At 44.5% G+C, this 25,495-nt stretch overlaps 1 protein-coding gene across 3 annotated transcripts in view; it reads left to right on the plus strand.

Moving 5' to 3' along the window:
* OVCH1 (ovochymase 1) overlaps positions 1 to 25,495 on the plus strand; it is a 413,341-nt gene that overhangs the window by 176,052 nt on the left and 211,794 nt on the right. For all 3 annotated transcript variants that reach the window (XM_033953446.1, XM_033953447.1, XM_033953444.1), the window contains exons 15-17: positions 732 to 803; positions 5,744 to 5,924; positions 14,975 to 15,047. In XM_033953446.1, the coding sequence (XP_033809337.1) occupies positions 732 to 803; positions 5,744 to 5,924; positions 14,975 to 15,047 (326 nt within the window). The remainder of the gene's footprint in view (positions 1 to 731; positions 804 to 5,743; positions 5,925 to 14,974; positions 15,048 to 25,495) is intronic.

The following is a 25,495-nucleotide window of genomic DNA, read 5'->3' on the forward strand; positions in this document are numbered from 1 at the left end:
GCTCTAAAGCAAGTTTTTTAGGTACCAGTACACAGGGAGCACAGTAGGGATTCCTGGACTGGGTGGGGGGAAGAGGGAGAGAACAGCTGTCCAGCAGATAGGAAAGGAGGTAGCGCTGCTGGCTCACCTGTGCACAGGTCTAGGGATTTTAGATCTTTTTAGGTCTAAAACTACCCTTGAGCTATACATAAGATTGACCTATTGAGTATATACAGTAGTCTATCTTTTGTTGAGGAATAGAAACTTAATTGGGCACTAATAGAGTAATGTTCCAAACGTTCAAACCTCCCAAAGCCAGAGTACTCTCGATAAATTTAAATCTTAAAGATTTACTTCTGTTTAGCTTACCCATATTAGGAGCTAGGATGCAGTTTAGAGTACTTATTTGTGTTTAAATGTTTCTTTTCCTATTGAATGGTGTTTCTTTTTAATTTAATTTTATCTTATGCTATGTTTTGTAAACCGGTCTGATTCGCACATCAAAACCAGTGCTATATCAAGAATAAAGTAACATATCACAACATTCAGTATTAGCTACATACAAGATATCAGATATTTTAGCATTAAGATCAGTTTGTTTTATCTGCCTCAGTTATTTCAGATCCTGACAATTGATACTTTTAATTTGATTTAAAATTCACTAGATTTGCTTATTGATTTTGATGGTTGACATTTAGTGCTATTAACTATCACACTGAAGTTGCAAAAGTGAATATTAAATTTCTGTGCAGAGAAAATAGAAGAAAAATCTATTGTGTCTCCCGTCACTATCAAGATTCCTGCTCCTAAGAAAATTCCATTAGGTAAGGTGGTGCACTAAATTATCTGTATTGTTCAAGGCAAGAGCTATGTACTGTCCATGTGTCATCTTCCCCTTGTATTCCTGCAGCTTTGTGTTCTGTATGCTAATATATGCTTAAACAAAGGTGTTGATATATAGGGCCTGTTTTACAAAGCCGCGCAGAAATGGCCCCACAGCCCTTTAAATCTCTATGGGCTTTGGAGCCATTACCATGCTGCAGCCGCTATTGCGGCTTAGTGGTAAATGGAATTGTATATTGTATTTTTAAAAAATTATTTTGGTTAACAGAAAAATAATAACTAGTTGCACAAAATAGCTGAACAGTCAATCCATTTCAACAAATCTTAATGCAAGATAATGGGTATTTTCTAGCGCAATAGGGATGGTATGCTGAACCAAGGTTCTTCCATTTGCTCTCTGCTGCCCCCAGTCAGTTATTTCTTCTGCAAGAGAGCCTGCAGGAGCAACTTTGATCTGCTCAGGGTTTTTTTTTTTGTGGTTTTGTGAGTTATTTCGTGTTTTTTGTGCGGGACTTCATGTTCCAGTACAGCTCTAGTGATTGCCTAGTCTGCAGCTGTCAGGCGGATCCTGCAGGGACCTGCTCAATCAGTCTGCTTGAACTGTGGAGCTCGGGGTTTTCCCCTGCTGTTTTGCTCACTCCTTGACTTTAGCAGGAGTGCTAGTACAGGCTGTATGGATACCAAATGTGTTTCTTCAAAAGTGCACATGGTATCTGCTACATTTTCCTCCTCCCCTTGCGGCGTTTGGATCCTGGTACCAGAGGCTGAGGCTCAGTCTGGCAGTGGCCCAAGTGACAACTAATGATTCAGAAGAGGCAGCTTTCTTGTTGCAGAGGTCCTTTCCGGTTTTGAGCTGCCCTTAGAAGCAGGGCAAGAATAACGGGTAGGGCCAGTAGGCACATGCCTAGGGAACTTGTCAGGAGGGCCCGCTGAAAGAGGGCAAACAGACGACTCAGCAAATTTTTTTTGCAAACAGCGATGGCACCCCCCTGGCATCAATGGCAACTTCTGGAAAGTAAGATTGGCAATATGGCAGGCCCCCACCCCTGGCATTAGTCGCAACTGTTATTTTGCAAGCGGTGCTCATCCTAAAGCTTCCCTTCCAACGCAGCTTCCTGTTTCCACCTGGGAGGTTTGTGTTGGAGGGAAGCTTTGGCTGAGAGCAGCACCGCTTGCAAGATAACAGTTGCCATTGCCAAGCTTACTTACTGATGTGATGCCAGGGCCCCGGGCCTGTCGCTGTTTGAAAAAATAAAAAAAATTTGAAAGGTGAGTGAGTGCTGTGGTGGTGACAGGGGAGATGGGCCTGGGATGGAGGGAGAGTGAGAGAAGGTGGCAGATGATGGAAGTGGGGGATGGGGGGGTGGGGAAGAGATGTTAGGGACCATAACTCCTTTCCTCAGGTCAGGACAGGAATACAGTAACAGCAGTATAAGTTTACTGATCCGAAGAGAGGTTTTAACCTCTGAAAGCTAATTGAGAAATGTATTAGTCCAATAAAATGAGGGGCACTACATTTTCTTCCCGCCATGCCCCATGCCCAGGGCCGGATTTAGATGAAAAGAGGCCCTATGCTATTTCACTTATGAGGCCCTTTCACCTCCCATTTTTAAGTTTGTAAATTATGTGAGAGATAATAAAATACATCACCCGGGGCTGAGACCGATTCCCCTCCAGAGCCGGGAAAGGGGTGGGGGGGTAGAGAGGAGCAGCGGGATCCGATCTGGAGCTGGAGCATGTGTGCAATTCGGATTCACCACCCCCGGCTGAATTTTGATGAGTCGCTGGCGCAGACGCCGTGAGGAGTGACACAGAAGCACACCTCACACCACCAGGACTCACAATATTTCAACAGCTCATGCGCGCTCTAGGATTTTATTATTTATGATATAATCATGAAAATATAAAATAAAGCACGTAATATACATTTTAAAATATGCAAATTAAAACATATGTTAAGAACTTACTTAGAATTCCGCGAAATGAAGATATTGTCACAAAATTTTTTTTCAATAGTCTATAAACACTTCACTAAACTATTGAATGTAGGCCTCTTGATCTTGAGGTCCTAGGCTGAAGCCTAGTTAACCTATAGGAAAATCCGGCCCTGCCCATGCCTCCTACCCAAATGCAAAATATAAATTGGTGGGCTTCCCAAAGCCCTGCCAGCAGAAGATCTCTTCCTCTAGGAAGGAAGGGGAAATTTGTTCAGAGATGTTTGGAGGTTGCATAGAAGAAAAACTAGGCACTGGTATTGTAATCTTTGTTGTTTTGAATTTTAAAATAAAAGAAATAAAGTGAAAATAAAGTAGTAAATAAGAAAATGGGTAAATAAATGGGGGCGGGGCAGGGCATGGTGGGATTAGGTGGAGTAGGGCAGGGGGCCCCGATGAATTAATCCTGCCCTGCTTAGAGGAGCTGAGGCAGGCTGCATCACTTCTTTCCAGTGTCTGGTCTGTAAGTAGGGCTGTCACAGCCTACAGGGAAATTTCAAGTTTATTGTTGCTTGATATACTGTTTAACAACCTAAGTGGTTTACATTAAAACATAATCTCCACTTACTATATCCCATCACTTATCCTCTTCCATCAATCCTGAATTATGTCCTATACCTTTCCAATTCTGGCGTAAAGACTACTTCATTCAGTGTTCACCTCAGTTCGATTGGTGCTTTTCATTCACCATTGGAGAAGAAACCATAATCTGTACATCCTTAGGCATCAGCAGGAGCCTGAAGGGAGGTTTGGTTTGATAATGACTTTCCATGAACTTGCTTTCCACTCTGATGAAGTCTCCCTTTGAACCACTCTTGGCTTCATCACTCAAGCATCTCACTTGGAAAGTGGTCTTCCTCATCTGCATGCTGGGCCAATGAACTTCAAACACTTGGTACAGATCCACTGTATATAACATTCTACCATGACAGAATGATTCTTTGCAAACACCCCAAGTTCCTCCACAAGGTTGTCTCAGAGTTTTATCTGAACCAGTCCATAGTTCTATCTGTCTTCTTTCCAAGACCATAGTCTCACGCTAATACACAGGTGTCAAAGTTGGTCCTCGAGGGCCGCAATCCAGTCGGGTTTTCAGAATTTCCCCAATGAATATGCATGAGATCTATTAGCATACAATGAAAGCAGTGCATGCAAATATATCTCATGTATATTCATTGGGGAAATCCTGAAAACCTGACTGGATTGCGGCCTTCAAGGAGGGACTTTGACACCCCTGCCCTAACTTCATATGTTAGACTGTAAACGTGTTCTTATTACGTAGATTGGACAAAACCTCACAGTACTACCGCTCAGCTTTTCCTTTCATTTGATCCTAACAGACTCGGAGTTCCTGTCACCAAGAGAACATTCTCCACATGACTGATGACTGTAACTCTTTACATATGCATGAACTGGGCTGATGCTTCAAGGCCATATCTCTGCATATAGTTTGAGCAATGACAATTTCAGTAGCTCATCAATGTTCCACTCCTATTGAGGACATCTGTAAAGCAGCCACCTGGTCCTCAATTAACTTACCATCACTCCCATTAATGTTTAAAGAATCCTTCTAGATGGCATAGTCTGTTCAGCCAAACAATTCTATAAAATTTATTCTCTACTTCAATGCCAACTTCCCTCCATCCTTTTCAGTTTTGCCAGGCTCATGGTAGCTGTCAGTAACCCTCTTCACAGAGGCATAACCCTGGCAACTTGAGAGTTCCATATGTGAGATTATGTGTGCTTATTCTCAGAGAAAGTAAGTTACTCACTTGTAGCAGGTGTGGTCTGAAGGCAGTAAGCATATATTCTCACAATCCTCCCATCTCCCCTAGTTGGTGGCTTGACTATCTTTCTGAACTGCAAGACCTGTGAGCCAGGAAGGCACCAGCACACATGTAGTATGGGTGATCTTAAAGTTTTTAAAGTGACAGTGCAGTTTTTGACTGTGCTGGGTTCTGTGAATTTCACCCATATGTGAGAATATATGCCTGCTGTCCTTGGAGAACACCTGCTTCAGGTGAATAACTTTGCTTTCTGAGCAGCCCACTTATTCTACTTTATCTGGCAATTTCCCCACTCCTTCTAGCTTAGTTGGAATTAGCATTGAGAATACAGTATAACTAAACATCTCATATTCCTAATGGGCATGTGAGCTTTTGGTATTGCTGCTTTGGCATCAGCATTTCAGCACTGCCAAAACTTCAGAAATTAAGACTGTAGGAATTTTGGATGCTATGCAGGCTGAAGTACTCTCTCTTTTTTTTCTCCTTCCCTTAATCTCCCCCCCCCCCCCCATTACGATCAGCATTGACCTCTGGTATTCATGAGTAGGGCTGTGCCTACTCACTGTAGCCAAAGGTCCTTGGGCAGAATGGAGATATGGGTTGCCCCAGGTAGTACCTGTGAAGGACAGCTCTTCAAGAAGCCTGTTCAGTCCTCTCTCAATGAACATCAACTGGAACAGCCTTTGTGGTGATGCCAAAATAGCATCTCCAATAAATCCTGCCTATCTTCCTGGCCAATTTTGAGCCTTGATGCATAATCCCTGGCAAAGAACATTGCTGCTGTATGAGTCCAGAACAGTGCAGTCAGAAATCCTAAATATAGCCCCTAGGTATTGTATCACCATTGCACAGTGGACCTCTCTCCTTATCTTCCCTGCATATTTCAGGACACTGAATTCTGCCATTTTCAAAAAGTTTACTGCTTAAATGTTTCAGGTTAGTATTTGAAAAGTAATCTTGACTCTGAAGTTAATCATGCCCCTGTATAAGATACTGGATTAGAACTAAACTGGGCATATAATTTTTATTTTTATTTTATCTCTATGAATTAGAAATTCTTGCAACAGCAGTATATTAAAACAGATTGAAGCTTTTGTTTCAAAAGTGTCCTTATTTAACTTTTACTCATTTATATCCTAGATCTTTGTGGGTTTCCTCCATTCAGTCCTCAATGGCTTTCAGGACGTATTGTAGGTGGTGAGGAGGCTCGACCCCATTGTTGGCCATGGCAAGTTGGTCTTCATTTTTTGGGTGACCATCAATGTGGTGGTGTAATCATTGAGAAATCATGGATAATGACTGCAGCTCACTGCATGGGAATGTAAGTAAGGGTTTGGAAGGTTAAAATAACTATACTTTTCAAGAAAGAACTTTTTTGTGCTAGTAGTTTTCTAGCTACTTTCCCAAATGTTATGGAATCCTTTTTGGTACAAATTGTATTGCAGTTTGTTTCTATTCCAGTGCATCAAAAAAATTAAATCTCATTTTTGATGTCTTTATAGAATAGAAATATATTAAATAGGACTTGTGTATCTTGTGCGAACTTCTGTAATAACTTAAAGAATAAACATTTGGTTTTGATCTCAAGGCAGTTGTTTACATAATCTTCACATTCAACCAGCACATCCTATACATAAGGAAGCTGGGTATGTACCCACATACTTTGTGAGGGGTAACACTGTGCTCCAGACTTGGTTACTGAACCTAAGCTATATTAGAATATTGTAATTAGAGGCTGAAAACCTGGTGAGGGGACAATGTTAGTCCTAAGGTTCCCTACAGCCATGTGCTTTTTAATAAAATGGATTATGTTCTCTCACAAAGCCTGAAGAGAAGGCGGGCTCCAGCCTCAGGTGGCAGCCAAGCCTACTGGGAGCAGCCGAGCACTCTGGGAGTTTTGAGTCCATAGAACACACTCTGTTTACATCTCATACAAGAAACTGCTCACATGAAATGGTGCAGAACAACCCCTGATGGTGTAGAAAACATGAGGAAGGACCTAGTGAAGCATGAAGAATGGCCTGACATTTGGTAGCTAAGAAATGCAAGATCATGCATTTGGGCTGCAGAAACCTATAGAACTGGTACAGTTTAGGTGGTGAAGAACTTTTGTGCATTGAAGAGTGGAACTTGGGTGTGATCGTATGTGATAATATTAAGGCGGCCAAACAAGTTGAACAGGCAATTGCAAAAGCTAAAAGGATGCTTGGGTGCTTAGGGAGAGGAATAGCCAGTAGGAAAAAGGAGGTATTTATGCCCCTGTATAAGATTCTAGTGAGACCTCATTTAGAATATGGTGTACAGTTCTGGACTAGAATTCCACACCTTCAAAAAGATATAAACAGGATGGAGTCAGTCCAGAGGAAGGCAACTAAAATAGCTGATGGTCTACGTTGTAAGGCATAAGGGGACAGATCTCAATATGTATATTTTAGAGCAGAGGTAGGCAATTCCAGTCCTTGAGAGCCACAAGCAGGTCAGGTTTTCAGGATATCCACAATAAATATGCATGAGATAGATTTGCATCTCAAGGAGGCAGTGCATGCAAATCCATCTCGTATGTATTTATTGTGGATAACCTGAAAACCAGATTTGCATCTCAAGGAGGCAGTGTATGCAAATCCATCTTCTACGTATTCATTGTGGATGACCTGAAAACCTGACCTGCTTGTAGCTCTTGACGACTGGGATTGCCTACCCCTGCTTTAGAGGAAAGGCAGGAGAGGGAAGATATGATAGACCTTTAAATACCTATGTAACATAAATGCACCTGAGGCGAGTCTTTCTTTCAATTGAAAGGAAACTCCAGAGTGAGAGGGCATAGTACGAGACTAAAAGGTGATAAGCTCAGGAGTAATCTAAGGAAATACTTTTATACCAAAAGGGTGGTAGATGCATGGAATAGTCTCCCACTAGAGTTGATGGAGACAGACTGTCTAAATTCAAGAAAGCATGAGTCAGGCATATGAAATCACTTAGGCAGGTGAAGAGAATAGTAGATAATATGGATGGGCAGACTGGATGGGCCATTTGGCCTTTATCTGCCATCATTTTCTATGTTTGTAGATTTAACTCCTCTTCAACTTATGACTCTCTATTGATCGCTGGCTTGGATCATTCCATTGCTCTGCTCTCCCTGGCTCTAGGCACATTCCTTTTTTTCTGGGACTAGTTTCCCATACCCCTTTGCATGAACTTCCCCTGCCACTCACACATTCCAGGCCAATGTTCATCTTCTGCCTACAGAGTCCACATCAGATTCTTTGCCACAAACTCACAATAAGCTTTGGAAGTCCAGCAAGAATCACAGTTTGAAACCTCAAAGATTACATGCTGGGTGGGAGAATATATTCTAGCAACCCAGTGCATAGAAGCACACACTCATACTAAGCCACTATGTTCTGGGCTGCCTGCAGGATATTGTTCCAGTGATCAAGGAACAAGCATCCAGTTCAAGAAGCTGAATTGAGACCTAGGAAGTTGTTGCAGAGTTTTACTAAGAGCAAAGAGGGGAGCAAGGTTCCAGCCATTAAACAAGAAGAAAGCAAGGGAGCCAAACCAGGAAACACAGTTTGTGAGACAGCATGTCCCTTCTACCCTATCCCCAATACTGTCGATGGTCTCCTGCCACTCTTCCTGCTACAGCTGCTGTACTATCTTTAGGCTCACATAGCCCAATGCCCCCATCATTTCTAATGCCTGTGGAATGTAATACGGAATAATAATTTTTAATTTTTGTGAGGAATGGGAACAAAGTTATTTGTATAGTCTTGGTTCAATCGGTGAGCAAAGTTCCTATCAGAGCTGCCAAGCAAAAGTAAGTTTTAAAAGAGACATAACATAAGAATAGCCTTACTGGGTCAGACCAATGGTCCATCAAGCCCAGTAGCCCGTTCTCATGGTGGCCAATCCAGGTCACTAGTACCTGGCCAACCCGAGGAGTAGCAATATTCCATGCTACCAATCCAGGGCAAGCAGTGACTTCCCTCATGTCTTTCTCAATAACAGACTATGGACATTTCCTCCAGGAACTTGGCCAAACCTTTCTTAAAACCAGCTACACTATCCGCTCTACCACAATCTTTGGCAATGTGTTCCAGAGCTTAACTATTCTCTGAAAAAAAAATTTCCTCCTATTGGTTTTAAAAGTATTTCCCTGTAACTAACTTCATAGTGTCTCCTAGTCTTTGTAATTTTTGACGGAGTGAAAAATCGATCCACTTGTACCCGTTCTACTCAACTCAGATTTTGTAGACTTCAATCATATCTCCATTCAGCCATCTCTTTTACAAGCTGAAGAGCCCTAACCATTTGTCTTTCCTCATATGAAAGGAGTTCCATCGCCTTTATCATCTTGATCACTCTTCTTTGAACCTTTTCTAGCGCCACTATATCTTTCTTGAGATAAGGAAGCCAGAATTGAATGCAATACGTCAGATGAGGTTGCACCATGGAGCGATACAGGGGCATTATAATATTCTTAGTCTTGTTAATCATCCCTTTTTTAAATAATTCCCAGCATCCTGTTTGCTTTTTTGGCCACCGCCACCACACATTGGGCAGAAGGTTTCATCGTATTGTCTACGATGATATCCAGACCCTTTTCTTTGCCGCTAGGTGGACCCTAGCATCCAGTAACTGTGATTCAGGTTATTCTTCCCAATGTGCATCACTTTGCATTTCTCTACATTTACATTAAATTTCATCTGCTATTTGAACACCTAGTCTTCCAGTTTCCTAAGGTCATAGAAACATGATGGCAGATAATGGCCATTCGCAGTCTGCCCATCTGCAGTGACCATTGTCTTTCTCTCTCAGAGATCCCACGTGCCTAACCCAGGCCCTTTTAAATTCAGACACAGTCTGTCTCCACCACCTGTAATTTTTCACAATCCGAATGCATTTTAACAACTTTGAACATTTAGTGCAGGGGTGTCAAAGTCCCTCTTGAGGGCCGCAATCCAGTCGGGTTTTCAGAATTTCCCCAATGAATATGCATGAGATCTATTAGCATACAATGAAAGCAGTGCATGCAAATAGATCTCATGCATATTTATTGGGGAAATCCTGAAAACCTGACTGGATTGCAGCCCTCGAGGAGGGACTTTGACACCCCTGGTTTAGTGTCATCTGCAAATTTAATCGCCTCACTCGTTCCAATTTCCAGATCATTTATAAATAAGTTAAATAGCACCGGTCTTAGTACAGACCCCTGCAGCACTTAACTGTTTACTCTCCTCCATTGAAAAAAATGACCATTTAACACTATCCTCGGTTTTTTATCAGATAGCCAATTCCTAATCCACGAATGAACTTTAAACATAGAAACATAGAAGATGACGGCAGAAAAGGGCCATGGCCTAAAAAGTCTGCCCACTCTAATGACCCACCCCCTAATTTCTTCCTTGAAGTGATCCCACATGCTTATCCCATTTTCTCTTGAAATCCAGCACACTGCTGGCCTCAACTACCTGCAGTGGAAGACTATTCCAATGATCAACCACCCTTTCGGTGAAGAAATACTTCCTGGTGTCACTATGAAATCTCCCACCCCTGAGTTTCAACGGGTGTCCTCTTGTCGCCGTAGGTCCTTTATGAAAAAAGATATCTTCTTCTACCTCAATACGGCCCGTGACATATTTGAACGTCTTGATCATGTCTCCCCTCTACGTTCCTCGAGGGAGTACAGCTGTAACTTACCCAGCTGTTCCTCATAAGGGAGATCCTTGAGTCCTGAGACCATCCTGGTGGCCATTCGCTGAACCGACTCAATTCTCCGCGCATCTTTTTGATAATATGGTCTCCAGAATTGTACAAAATATTCTAGATGAGGTCTCACCATGGATCTGTATAACGGCATTATAACTTCGGGCTTCTGGCTAACAAAACTTCTTCGGATACAACCCATCATTTGTCTAGCCTTGAATAAAGCTTTCTCTACTTGATTGGCAGCCTTCATGTCTTCACTAATGATCACTCCCAAGTCCCGTTCTAGTGCAGTTCTTGCTAAGGTCTGACCATTTAGGGTGTAAGTTCTACATGGATTTCTGCTGCCAAGGTGCATGACCTTACACTTTTTAGCATTAAAACTTAGTTGCCAAGTTGAGGACCAATGCTCCAGTAAGAGTAGGTGCTGTGTCATATAGTCGGGCACTGTGATGTTGCCTACTATGTTGCATAGTTTGGCGTCATCGGCGAATAATGTAATTTTCCCTCAAAGCCCCTGAGCCAGGTCCCTTACGAAGATATTAAATAGTGTGGTTCCTACAGTACTGTTTGCCATGTGTATACTTACCTTAGACTCAGGAATGGAGTGGCAACTTGCCCCACTAGGATGGCTACTTACCACACCAGTATGTGAGTGGGTACCCTCCCCCAACTTACCTAGTTTAAAGCCCTACGAAGCAGGCGGGCTAGTCTGTGTCCAAAGACGTTCTTACCCCTTCTAGTCAGGTGGAGCCCGTCTGGTCCCTGTATTCCTAGTAGTGCATCTCCATGGTTCAGGAACCCGAAGTTCATCTCTTTGCACCATCCTTGTAGCCACTCATTTGCCCTCTAGATACGATATTCCCTGGCTTTCCCCTTACCTCTCACTGAAATGATCGAGGAGAAGACCACCTGCGCTCCCATCCGCCTCAGCTTCTCACCCAGGGCTCCAAAATCTTCGGGTATTTCCTCTGGGGTAGATGAGAAGCATGGGGAAGTGGTCTTGGGGCTTGATAAGTCGTTCTAAGCAGGCGGTCACATCCCGCCTCCTGGCTCCTGGTAGACAACAAACATCTCTGGATTGCATATCTGGTCTGCAAATTGGTCCCTCGGTGCCTCTCAGCAGGGAGTCCCTAATAACCACCACTCTGCGCTTCTTCAGGGGGATCTGATCCATTGCCCCCGGAACCGGAGCCATCTGTTGGACAACTTCCTGTACTTCGTTGGCAGGTCCTTCCTGTAAAAGCTGGAATCTGTTCCTCAAGGTGATTTGTGGGGTCGATGTGAACCTACCCTGTTTGCAAGAAAATGAAGAAGAAGAAGAGGAAGGTCTTCTGTGCTTGCCCGTAGAGGAGGTTACCAGCTGCCAGGAGTCAGCCTCTCTAGCCTCTTCCTGTACCCCAATTGTTGGTTTCAAAGCTGTAGGTTTGGTCGGTTTGGGTGTCTCAAGGATGGTCTTGTCTTGCGCCTGCTCCGTGATTTGTGACAGCTCCTGGATGACTCCGTCGATGAAGGCCTCATCTTCCCAGATGCTTCTCAGGCACTTCACCTCTTCCCTTAGGCTCCTCAGCTCCTGCAGGATGTCTCCGTCTAGCTGGCCAACCTCATCTGTCTGTATGGAGACCGAAGTCTTCTGCTGGGGGATAGCCTCGGTCAGCACAGAGACCTCTGTTCTCTGTCCTGGGTCACCTATCCCATGACACTTTTTCATTTTCTCAGGAGTATCTCATGAAGAACTTTATCCTTCTGTTCCTTTTCTCTTCTTTCTCTTTATTCAGTCCATCCCTCACCCACTTCTTTGTATCACAGCCCATACCCCCTCCCCCCAGCTTGCATTTACTTCAGCTCTGTTCTCCCCTTCACAGTCCATAACTATTACCTCAACCTCTCTTTGTACAATGCCTGTGCTAGTCTTTACTTTCCCTGTTTTTCTATCAATTACTCATTCCTTTCCCAATGCTTCCCTTAGCATTTCTCCCTCTCTATGGTAGACAAAAGGCAAGAATCCTGTCTGACCTACACTGCTACTCTCTCCTTTTCCCTGCTATGAACCCATTGCTCAGCCATTCCTTAACCAGCCAATACCTGCATAAGGAGTCAGGACCAGTAGCTTAGGAAACATCAACCTTCTTTCCTGCTTTACCCTGTAACCTATTGATTGGTTAAGGAGTGTCTGACCTATAGTGTCTCCTAAGCTACTGGTCTTGCTCCTTTGCAGCCTATTGGCTAGTTGAGGAATATCTGACCAATAGGCTGCAGGGGGAGGTGAGAAAAATAGCTTCAGAGATTTAGACTTAATTTTGCTTTCCCCTGCAGTTTTACAACAGGAAGATTTCAGCTCTGAGGTCTGGGCAGTGCTGGAAAGAATATGAGGATGCTCTGACACCTACATCACCCACAGAGCTGGTGTCAATGCATATAGTAATCCTATCTATGGCCAGGGCTGGTTTTAGACCTGCTGGAGCCAAGTGCAGAAATAAAGGAAGGGGGCCTCTCTTCTACCTACCTGTCTCTCAATTTCCCTACCCACCTTTAAATGACTTATTCACACACAAAACAGACAGACCATTATCAAATATAGAACAATGGATCACAAATTAGAAATAGAAATATGAATACCAAAGCTGAATTGGAAATCCCAAAAAGTTAAACTCATCAAGTATTGTTCTTCGTCTTGCGCACAATCAGTGGCATAACCATGAGAGGGGGCTGGATCTCCCACTTTGAGCTTAGGCTCCCTCAAAATGAACATCTCCCTTGCTGTAGCTGGTGGGGATTCCCAAACCTTACCAACTGATGCCAACATCCCCCCCCCTCGGATCCAATGACCAGAACTTTCCAAGATCTGCAGCTGGCAGCAATATTGCAGAGCTATTGCTACTGTCTTCCCTCCTCCCTGCCACTTCTTGGCTTTCATGTATGCATGAAAGCAGTGGCAGCTTGAGGATATTGCCATTAGCTGCAAAGCTTGGAGCTTTCTGGTTGCTGGACTGGAGAAAGATGTCTTCAGTTGGCAGGGCTTGGGAATCCTCACTAGCTCAAATATTTATATATTGCACTCGGGCCAGGAAAAACTTTGGTGCCCATCCACTAATTTTAGGCTCTAGTCTCTCCCCCAAATCAGCTGTATGACTATGCCACTGAACACAATACAAAAATAATTGTGATGCACACATCCCAAAGCTAACATTTTCCAGTTAATAAATTTGAAATCAAACAATTTGTTCTACCTTGTCTGGACATTTTGTTTTTTCATCATCTTGGTCCCAGTTTCTGTTTCTGCTTTTTGTCTAGCTTCTACTAATTTTCTTTCCAGTGTCTGCTGTCCATTTTTACTCCTCCTCTCTCTTGTTCTATTCCCTTCTTATGCCTGTCTCCAACATATTGATTTTTCCCTTTCAGTTTTCCTAACTTTTTTTTTTCTGTCCATTGTTCTTCTCTGTCCACTCAAATCTTGCCCTCTTTCTCACCTTTCTTCTTAAATTTTGAGCTACATCTCAATTTTTGAGCACCTTTTTGGTTTGGTGGATTTCAATTTTGCATTATATAGTTGAAAATTTATCACAGAAACACTTTTGAAGTGGGTTCACGATTATTTTAAAGCACTAGATATATGCCTATGATGGTGCTAAAGTGGATTGAGAAATAGCCCTGTACACATTGTATAAGCCAGATTCTCGGGTTCCCCGAGACAGATAGCTTTTACTTGTGCACTGAGGTTACATCAAACAAAAATTTTTTGTTAAAGTTCTTAAATGTGGCCTTTAGCCCCATAGAGAATGTACAAACTTGTAACCCACCACTTCCAAAATGGAATAGAGTGAAACCTACAATTGTTATTGCTATTTACCGTCTGGGACAATTGTTATTGGTGTGTTTTTTTTCATGGCACAGATATTTTGTATGTATTATATGTGCAAAATATCTTGTCATCCCCCCCATGGAGAAAGACCCCCACCGCAGGCCCTCCCCAATGACCCTTGACTAAGCACTTCCCCCTCCCCTAAACTGAAAAATGGCACTCCCTCCTGCCACTGGAGGACCCCCTCAACCCTCCCCCCCTTCCTCAGTATCTTTTAAGTTGAGAGCAGGAGAGGTGCTCAGTTTCTCCCATTCCTCTGAGACTGCTGGCTGCAATGCAAGCCTTAAGCCCCTCTCCAATGCATTATGTAGTGCACAGGAAGAGGCCTGATTGGCTCAGATGCCTAAGACCCTGCCTAAGGGGAGAGTCCTGAGGCATCTGAGCCAATCGGGCCCCTCCAAGTGCATCACATGATGCACTGGAGAGGGGTCTAATGCCCACAATGCAGACAGCAACCTCTGAGGAGTGGGAGGGACTGAGCACCCCTCCTGCTCCCAATTTAAAAGGTACCAGGGGAAGGGGGACCTCCGGTGGCAGGAGGGAGTCGGCATCCTTCCTACAATTTTTTCAGTTTGGGGGTGCATCCTGTGGCAGGAGGGAGTGGCCATCTGTGCCATTAAAAAACAAACAAACCCAGAAACCCTAACAGCAGTGACATGAGGCTGCTTCCCATGTTACTGCTGTTAGGGTTGTGCATCTAACGCTTAGATACTAGACTTGCTTTTACTTCTTTATATAATCTGGTTAATACTGTTAAATTAAACTGAGTTTCTATAGTATAATTTTTTTCTGTTCATTGCCAGAGGAAAAGATCCCTCTTACTGGACTGTTGTTGCAGGGGATCATGACAGAACCTTAAATGAATCTACAGAACAGGTATAAACAAATTTTAAAAAGTATACTATGAGGCTGCCTACCTAAATGAATCTATAATAATAAAACCCTAGAGCGCGCATGCGCTGTTGAAAGTTCGTGATTCCTGGCGCCGTGAGGTGTGCTTCTGTGCCAGTCCTCACGGCGCCTGCACTAGCTGGAGGCGCGTGCGGTGGCTGGAGGTGAATGAGCGTGCAGCTCTGTCAATGGCGGTCGGCTTAGAGGACCGGCAGGAGAGTGTCCGACAGAGGGCTCCGTTTTGAAGCTGTGGCTCTCATTGAACTGCCAGTTGGCCAGCTCCCTTGCCAGTTATTTTTCAGTTTACAGGTGCCGCTGTGGCTCCTCTCACGAGCCGCACCTGGATCAGAGAACACTTCCGATGCAGGGGATCGTTAGAGGAGCCACCGCGGCACCTTTAAACTTAAAAATAACTCTGGCAAGGGAGCCGGCCAGACTGCGGGAAGTGTAGGGAGGATGGAGAAATCCTGCTGTTGCACAGGGAAATGGAGGGAGAGGGAATGCTGTGGCTGCTGCACAGGGAAGTGGGGGGTGGAAGGGAATAAATGCTGCTGCACAAGGACATGGAGGGGGAGGGAATGCTGTTTCGGCTTCTGCACAGGGAAGTAGGAGGGAGGGAATGCTGCTTCGGCTTCTGCACAGGGAAGTAGGGAGGGAGACAGAAAGAAAGGAAGAAAGACACAGGGGCAGGGAGAGAGACAGAAAGAAAGAAAGGCAGACATATATTCTAGCATCCGTTAATGTAACGGGCTTAAAGACTAGCGTTTTAATATAAAAGTCTTTGGTGTAGGAAAGGCACAATAACTGAATGGAGGATACAAGATATACCATGCGAAGGTCAGAGTACCATGGGAGATGGTATCTTTCCAGTGTAACCCGTTCTGAGCTTCTGGGAGAACGGGATAGAAATCAAAATAAATAAATAAGCATCTTTTATTTTGCATCCGGATGTTTTATAGGTTAAAACAGAAATCAGAAGCCCAAGATATACTCAAGCTCCTTTATTTTTTTGCAACAGATGAGAAATTCTCTAACAGTGTGTGTATGTCATTTGCCTGAAATTATGGATGATAAAATTATTACATGTAGCTGAAGATCTTATTTTACGAATGTATTGCTATTCTTACCTGAAATGTAAACTTGATATATACCTGACTAGTCTTATAGCCCGTTACATTAACGGGTGCTAGAATATATGTGTGTGTCTCTCTTTATTTCTTTCTCTCTCTCTCTCTCTCTCCTTAGCCGCTTTCTTTCTTTCTGTCTTTCTTTTTCCTTGGCTGTCCATCACCACCCCTTGCCTGCTCCCCCTGTCCATTCTCCCTTCCTTATACCTCCCCTGTGTCCACCACCACCCCTTCACAGGTCTCCTTATGCAGCAGCAGCCCTTCTCCCTTTGTTTTACCTCCCCCCTGTCCAGCAGCACCTTCCTTCTCCCCCTGTCCAACATTAGGCCTCCGTTCCTTTTTCTTCACCCCCCCCCCCCCGTCCATCAGCACCTCTTTCCTTCTCCCCCTGTCCAGCAGTAGGCATCCCTTCCTTTTTCTCCCCCCCTCCTCCTTCTTATCCCTATGATACACTTACCTTGCTCTGCCCGTGATCAGAGGCTCCCGACAGCCGCCCAGTTGCACCCATTGGAAAAGTTCCCTCTGCAGCATCCCGCACCCCTCCTGACGCGACTCCCGTTGTCCCGCACCTGCCCCTGTGTCTTTCTTCTTGTCTTTCTGTCTCCCTTCCTCCCTCTGTCTGTCTGTGCAAAGCTGCATTCCCTCCCCCCACACCAGTTCCCTGTGCCTGCATTAGCGTTTCCTCTACCCTCTTTCCCTTCCCACAGTCGCGACTACAAACGCGGGCCCGAGTCCTTTGTCGCCCTTCCCTTCCCGCGGGCCCGACTACACATGGCGATTTAAGCAGCGTGTCAGCACTCTTCACACGCTGCTTCGGGCCCTTCTACTGCCCTGATTTGCTCCGGACGTGCCAGAGTAAATCAGGGCAGTAGAAGGGCCCGAAGCAGCGTGTGAAGAGTGCTGACACACTGCTTAAATTGCCGGTCGGGCCCGTGATAAGGGAAGAGGGGGGGGGGGCGGCAAATAAGTCGGGTCCCGGACAGCGGAAAGTTGCTGGGATCCTCGGTGTGGCCGCGATCCCTCTCCTCCCAGACCCCCCCCCCCCCCCCCCCGGAGGAACGGAGATCGAGTTGCCGCCATTTGAAGATCGTTCTGCCCTGCTCCTTGCCTTAGTATATTTTTAAGTTGAAAGACACGGCGGCGGCGGCTCCTCTCAAGATCCCCGACTGCATTGGACTTCCGACGCAGGTGGGGATCCTGAGAGGAGCCGCTGCCTCGTCTTTCAACTTAAAAATATAGTAAGGCAAGGAGCAGGGCAGAGCGAAGAACATTGATTCCCATAAGATCATCCACCTCGGGGGAGACAGCCGCCGCGTCCGATATCAGCCTCGGGGGAGGAGAGAGGACTTCAGGCAAGGAGCAGGGCAGATCAAAAAACAGCACGGGCCGGAGATGCTGTACATCTCACGGAAAATGGACCCACGCGATGGAACTGCGCATGTGCGGCCTATCGTTTTATTATATTAGATATGTAAATTTCCTGGAAATGTCCAGTTTTCTTCCAATTTTGTAATCTGCTTAGAACCGCAAGGCACAGGCGGAATAGAAATCTCTAATGTAATGTAATGTAATTCTAGTTAAATGAAAGTGCTGATTTGACAAACATCTTTAACAAGGTGGCACAGGCTTCTATAATCTATAATCTCGGAGAGAGCGTGAACTCAAAGGCCTTGAGCATGCGCAGATGCTCAAGGTCCAGCAAAGAAGAAGACGGAGATCTTCGGGCATTGGCATGTCCTGTACGTTGGTGCCGGAGCCAGTGGCCAGATGGGGGTAAGCAGCGTGTTCGGGTGGGTGCTGGGGGATTTAAGATCGCGACAGGGGATGTGACGTGAGCGGGGGGATGCCAGATCGCGGGGGGGAGGGTGCCAGATCGCAGGGGGCACCGCTCGCAAATCGAGGCAAGCTCGGTTTCCGAGACACCGATTTTGTGAATGTTTTGCTCGTCTTGCAAAACACTCGCAAGCCATTGCACTTGTAAACCGAGGTACCACTGTACTCACAAAACTAATGCACACATACAGCTTTTAAATCCCTTCCTGTTACAATCAACCTGCATCTCTGTGCTAAGAAATTCATGTCCCGTTGTCTAGCTGAAACTAGAGGAGAAGGAGTGATTACTCCCCCCTCCCATCAGAGTTCCACAGAGTAGAAAAAGTTGCTTAAGGTCAGAGGTTAAATTCCAGATGTAGTCCTCTCAGAATTTCTTCAGATTTCAAATATATGAATTCAATGTAAAATGTATTCTAATCTACACTTGTTACCTATAGCTACATAAATAAATTCCTATTGTATAGTTTTAATGACTTACTGACTTACTAAAACTTAATTCTGGATCTATAAAATGATACACATGTGCATGCGATTAGTCTTTCTCACTGCAAAATCAGGGCCCCTTGGAATGTAAGGCAACCAGGTCAGAGGCCAACTCCTGTCTGCCATAACTTCCCTGAGGACCTCTCTAGACCAGGCTGGACACACATCTGAACAAAGAAACCTTATGAAACTTAAGCTTTGCCATCTGGGATAAATTTGCTATGATGCTTATCAATTACACTAATGTTCTAGCCTGCCTTCCTGTACCTTCAAGCACATAACACATGTATAAAATCAGTGTGTTAAGGTTCTATCTTTTGCTTCTCTGATTATTAATATTCTGGCTTATCCAATATTTTCTAGTTTCATATATTTATTTACAGCCATTAATAACACATTCTCACCTGCTCTTGGATTAGGCCCTATCTATCAACAGGTTTTTCTAACTAGTGAATCCTGTGCAATGTGAGAAAGTGTAATGGCTGAATTTTTTTATTTCATGTTTGCTCATTTCACCAAAATCTACCTGTCCAGGTTAATGAGCTACCCTCCTCAGGCCTATTTAAGGCACAGAACAACCTCATGTATTCTTACTCCATTGTCTATTGGAATTATTTTGTTCTGCTTGCCTCTTTCTCTTGCTTTGTGTATTATTGCCAGCATTGAATGTTTAGGGTTTTGGGGTTTTTTTTTTAAATTGTACACCACTTTGATCTTTGGTCACTACAAGACAGATTAGCTAATATTCCTTGTTTGGGAGAAGAGCTTTATGGTGACTCCATTGAGGTGGCAACACAAAAACTCACTGATCATGAAAAGAATTGGAATGCTTTGGTTAAAACCAAGAGATGGCTGAGGGGAGATATGATTGAAGTCTACAAAATCCTGAGTAGAGTAGAATGGGTACAAGTGGATCGATTTTTTTCACTCTTGTCAAAAATTACAAAGACTAGGGGACACTCGATGAAGTTACAAGGAAATACTTTTAAAACCAATAGGAAGAAATTTTTTTTCACTCAGAGAAAAGTTAAGCTCTTGAATGTGTTGCCAGAGGATATGGTAAGAGCGGATAGCGTAGCTGGTTTTAAGAAAGGTTTGGACAAGTTCCTGGAGGAAAAGTCCATAGTCCATTATTGAGAAAGACATGGGGGAAGCCACTGCTTGCCCTGTATTGGTATAATGGAATATTGCTACACATTGGGTTTTGGACAGGTACTAGTGACCTGGATTGGCCATCATGAGAACGGGCTACTGGGCTTGATGGATCATTGGTCTGACCCAGTAAGGCTATTCTTATGTTCAGTCATCTAAGCCGCCTTCGGGCCAGAGGGATTTTCCTGCCAAATCTGCGCTCTCATCCACCTCGGCAAAACAAGCAAAAGCAACAGTATCTTCAGAAGTCTCAACCAGCAGCTCCTCAAAAGCCTGCTCAGTCTTTTTGATGGACTCATGGAATGCATAACTGCTGTTCCTCTCTCTCAGCCTCTTCCTCAGCCAAACGGAGGTCAACTCCAATTATACCATCCACATTGGGAGCTGATAATAGATCTCTGGGTTCTAAAAGTCATTCGGGAGGGTTACTTTCTTCATTTCATTGCTGCACCTCCAGATCATTCTCCAAGAGAGTCCTATTTCAACCCTCAGCAGACATCCATGCTTCTTCGAGAGATAGAATCTCTGCTTCTTCAGGAGATAGAATCTCTGCTTCTTTGGGAGATAGGATAGAAACTGTTCCTTCTGCTCAGAGGAGTCAGGATTTTTACTCTTGATATTTTCTTGTCAAAAAGAAGGCAGGAGGTCTACGTCCAATTTTAGACCTCGGGGGCCTCAACAAATTTTTAGTAAAGAAAGTATTGCATGTTGCCTTGGCAACTTTATATCCCCTCTTAGATCAGAACGATTGGCTATGTGCTCAGGATCTAAAAGAAGCATTCCAATTCATTCTGCCCACAGGAAATTCCTCAGATTTCAAATAGCCCATCAACATTTTCAATATAAGGTTCTACCATTCGTCCTTGCATTTTCACCCAGAGTATTCACCAAGTGCCTGGTAGTAGTGGCAGCAGCTTTACAGGCTCAAGGTCTTCAGGTTTTTCCTTATCTCGATGATAAAAGATACCACTCCTCAAGGTGTGCTTGCAGCAACACAGACAATTTTGCTTCAGCAGTTGGGGTTCCAAATCAGTTTTCCCAACTCTCATCTTCAGCCCTCTCAAACTCTGCAATTCATAGGAGCCCTTCTAGACACCATTCAACTCGGGGCCTTTCTCCTTCAGCAAAGACAAGAAAATTTGATTCAGCTTTGTACTCAGATTTATCACCTTCCTTACATCTCGGCCAGGCAGATGGACCTTATGGGCCACATGGCATCCATGGTCCATGTTACTCCCTTTTGTACGACTTCATCTTAGGATACCTCAGTGGTCTCAGGCATCTCAGTGGTCTCAAGTTCTCGATCCACTATCACAGGAAATTACTGTCACATCTTCACTTTAATTATTACACTTTTAAAACTCTTACCCCTCCCCATTGTACTTACCTTTTTTGTTTACTTTACTATGCTTATTGTAGTTCTTCCTACTTCCTCTATGTATAAGTCTGTAATGTTTGTGTGTTTGGTGTAGTTAGTAACTGTGACCCTGTTTTTAATCGTAAATTGCTTTGAATTTATGATATTGCGATACATCAAAATTTTAATGAAACTTGAAACTTCATCAATCTCTGCAGTGGTGGATCAAGTCTTTCTAAAGGGCTCTTATTTCAAATCCCTCCACATCAGAAAGTTCTGACCACAGACTCGTTCAAGTATTTTTGGGGAGCTCACCTGGACAGTCTTCATACACAGGGTCACTGGTCTGCCCAAGAGCAACAATTCCACAACACTCTTTTGGAACTCAGGACCATTCATAATGCTCTCAAGACCTCAATATATTATAACCAATCAAGTCCTTCTAATACACATGGACAATCAGGTGGCAATGTATTACATACACAAGCAAGGAGGAACTGGTTCTCTCCTTTGTCAGGAGGCATGAAGATTTGGCACTGGGCTATTACTCATAACATATTCCTTAAAGCGATCTATATTCAAGGAGAGAAGAATTCTCTCACCAATAAACTGAGCAGATTCTCCAACCACACAAGTGGACACTCAACTCCACAGTCTTGCATAAGATTTTCTCTCTTTGGGGGACTCCTCAGATGGACCTGTTTGTGTCCCCTCAAAATCACAAGCTGCCTCAATTCTGCTCCAGACAGTACTCTCCACAACATCTAGAAGCAGATGCTTTTCTCCTGGATTGGATGCACAAACTCCTTTATGCATTTCTACCAGTTCCCCTCATTCTCCAGATGCTTGTCAAGCTCAAAACAAGAATCAGCCACCATGATCCTCATAGCCCCTCGATGGCCCAGACAACCGTGGTTCTCCCTTCTACTTCAGCTCAACCTCAAGGAGACAATATCCTTGCAGATTTTTCCATCTCTTCTCACACAGAGTCAAGGATCTCTTATATATCCCAATCTTCAGTCCTTGCACCTGACAGCTTGGTATCTCTCAGGATGGCATCAGTTGACACTGACATTTCTGATCCTGTCCGTCTTATTTTGGATGCATCTAGAAAACCTTATACACAGCAGTGTTAGCAACAGAAGTGGACTCTGTTTTCTGCGTGGTATACTCTTCATTATCAGGATGCTTCATCCTTTTCTGTATCTTCAGTTTTGGATTATCTTCTCCATTTATCTAACTCTGGTCTAAAAACCACTTCAGTTAGAGTTCATCTCAGTGCTATCAATGCTTTTCATAGACCAGTCAATGGTAAACCTCTGACTGCTCATCCTCTTGTTTCCAGATTCATGAAATGACTTTACAATGTCAAACCACCTCCAGTGATTTGGGATCTTAATGTTCTTTCTAGATTCATGAAGCCTCTCTTTGAGCCAATGTCTTCAGCACATCTCAAATATCTCACTTGGAAAGTAGTATTTCACATTTCCATTACTTCTGCTCGTCGAGTGAGTGAACTTCATGCCCTGGTGGTGGACTCACCTTTTACAGTGTTCCACCATGACAGCAGTGCTTTGTACTAGAGAATGACACTGTGACTGATACCCACAGCTAGCTGCGGGTAGCTAGAGGTAACCCGCCGGAACGGGGAGGAAAAGAAACTGGTTGCCGCCGGTACAGAGACAAAGCTATTCACCGCTCCAAGGCCTTCTCCCCACAGTTATCTTGCATACATTACTTCATTTTTCACCCCGTCCGGTCAGCAGCACTTGCGAAGTCATGATCACATGGTCCAGCATCCCCCTCACTCCTGATTGCCGTGGTCCGGGCATCGCTGCCTCTCATTGAGGTATTTCCCTCCCTTCCCCTCACCTTTGCTGGCAATGTTCAGTTTTCTTTGAGCGGCCTGAGACTTTTAACAGGTCATGCATGCAGCTGCCCTGAAACTTCTCTTCTGACATGAGCCACCCAGGCGGAAACAAGAAGTTGCATCAGAGAAGTTTTTCAAGCCAGCTGCGCGTGCAACTTGTGAAAAAGCTTGGGACACTCAGAGAGGAAACATAAAAGAGCCAGCGAAGGTGAGGGGAAGGGAGGGAGATGCCCAGACCGCGGCAATCAGGAGGAGGCTACTGGACCACACATAGGGCACTGAAGGGAAGTGGAGAGAGGAACAGATGCTGAAGGGAAATGGGGAGGAGAGAGTGGTGAGCAAATGTTGAATGGAAGTGGGGAGGAGAGAGTGGTGAGCAAATGTTGAATGGAAGTGGGTAGGAGAGAGAGAGGTGAACACGCTGGAAGAAAGTGGGGAGCAGCCACTGAAGGGAGGGAGGACAGACATTGCATGAAGTGGGGAGGAGAGCGAGAGGAGAGCACATACTGGATGGAAGGAGGGAATAAAGAAAAAAGGATTGGGGAGATGGAGGGGAGGAGAGAGATGCTAAAAACTACCTGGGAGAGGGGATGGAAGGGAAGAAGACAGATGCCAGACCATGGGGGGGGGGGAGCGGAGGGAAGAAGATGGGTGCTAGAACAAGGGGGGGAGAGAGAGAGAGATGGAAGGGAGAGGCAGACAGTTTCTGGTAGAGGCATAGAAATAGAGCAGATGCCGTATGTAAGAGGCAGAGAGAAGGCAGACATTGGATGGAAGGAAGAGAATGATGAGAAGATAAGGAAAGCAGAAACCAGACGACAAAGGTAGAAAAAAATTTTCTTTTTTTTTTTGCTTTAGGATAAAGTAGAATTGTAGCTATGTCGATTAAACTTTTATAAACAAAGCCACGCCAGCGGAAGATCTCTTCCTCTAATTCAGCAAACAGAACTCTGATTTATAAAATGACAATTGTACAGAATATTGTTCCTTTTTATACTTTAATAAGTTCAGTATAAAACTATTTGATGCTTGTGTGGATGGGATCAGATGGTTTGCGGGGACGGGAACTGAGATTGCAGGGACGGGGCGGAGAGGGGGGTCAAAATTTTCCCCCTGTCATTCTCTACTTTGCACCCATCCAAAGTTCCTCACAAAGGTAGTCACTGAATTTCATCTCAATCGATTGTGCTTCCAGTTTTCTTTCTCAAGCCTCCTTCTCACCCTGGAGAAATGGCTCTTCATACTGTGGACTGCAAATGAGGCTTGGCATTACTTACAGTGAACTAAGCCACATACATCTTCTCGACTGTTCATCTCCTTTGATCCTAACAAATTGGGATGGCCAGTATCCAAGAGAACTATTGGCGGCCTGTATTGCTTTCTGCTATTCTCAGGCTGGGCTGTAACTGGGGGATCGTGTAACGGCACACAAAGTCAAAGCTGTGGCAGCTTCAGTTGCTTTCATATATTCCACTCCTATTCATGAGATCCATAAATCTGCTACTTGGACCTCAGTTCATACATTCACATTTCACTGCTGTCTGTGGGATGGTCACTTCGGCCAAGCAGTATTACAAAATTTATTTTCTTAATGGTAAACACTCCTTCCATCCCATTCTAGTAAGCTATGAAGTCCCACTTATGAGAATATGTTGCCTGCTTGTCCTGGGATAAAGCAGTTACTTACCCTAACTGGTGTTATCCATAATAACTAGCTTCTAACTTTGTTAATTCTACTTAATTTGTAACAACTTTTAACCATTGTAAACCGCATAGAACTTCACAGTCCTGCGGTATATAAACTGTTATTATCCAAGAACAGCAGGCAGATATTCTCACAACCCACCCACCTCCTCTGGTTGGTTTCTTAGCTTGCTTATGGAACTGCTATCCCTTTTCACCATGCCCAGCAGCTTCCCACTCCTTTCCCTCCTCCCCTCCCAGCAGCATCTCTCCTCCCTCTCCAAGTCCAGTAACAGCTGTCCCTTTTTTTTTTTTTTTTTTTCACCATGCCCAGCAGCTTTCTCCCCTCCCAGCAACTCTCCTTACTTGCCAGCGCTGCAATTCAGTAAGGCAGCCTCGGGTCCTTTGTTGGGTCGCACCGCCTCTGAGGAAAGCGGAAGTTGCATCATTAGAGGCGGCCCGACTCAGCAAAAGCTCCAAGGCTTCCTTCCTGAATCGCTGCACTTGTAAGGAGAGCCGCTGGGAGGGAAGAAAGCACAGTCTGAGTTTCCCCATTATATCTCCGGCCCTGCGCTCTCGATCTTGCGGTCCTGTGCGGACTGGCAGGAAATTTGAAGATGTTGATCTTGCCGGTCCTGTGTGGACTGGCAGGAATTTTCTGCGGACTGGCACCGGTCCGCGGACCGGCGGTTGAAGAACTGTGTTCTAGACCAGTGATTCCCAACCCTGTCCTGGAGGAACACCAGGCCAATCGGGTTTTCAGGCTAGCCCTAATGAATATGCATGAGAGAGATTTGCATATGATGGAAGTGATAGGCATGCAAATTTGCTTCATGCATATTCATTAGGGCTAGCCTGAAAACCCAATTGGCCTGGTGTTCCTCCAGGACAGGGTTGGGAACCACTGTTCTAGACCATAGGGTTATTT

Source organism: Geotrypetes seraphini, chromosome 7 (assembly GCF_902459505.1).
Source record: "Geotrypetes seraphini chromosome 7, aGeoSer1.1, whole genome shotgun sequence".
Classification (NCBI taxonomy): domain Eukaryota; kingdom Metazoa; phylum Chordata; class Amphibia; order Gymnophiona; family Dermophiidae; genus Geotrypetes; species Geotrypetes seraphini.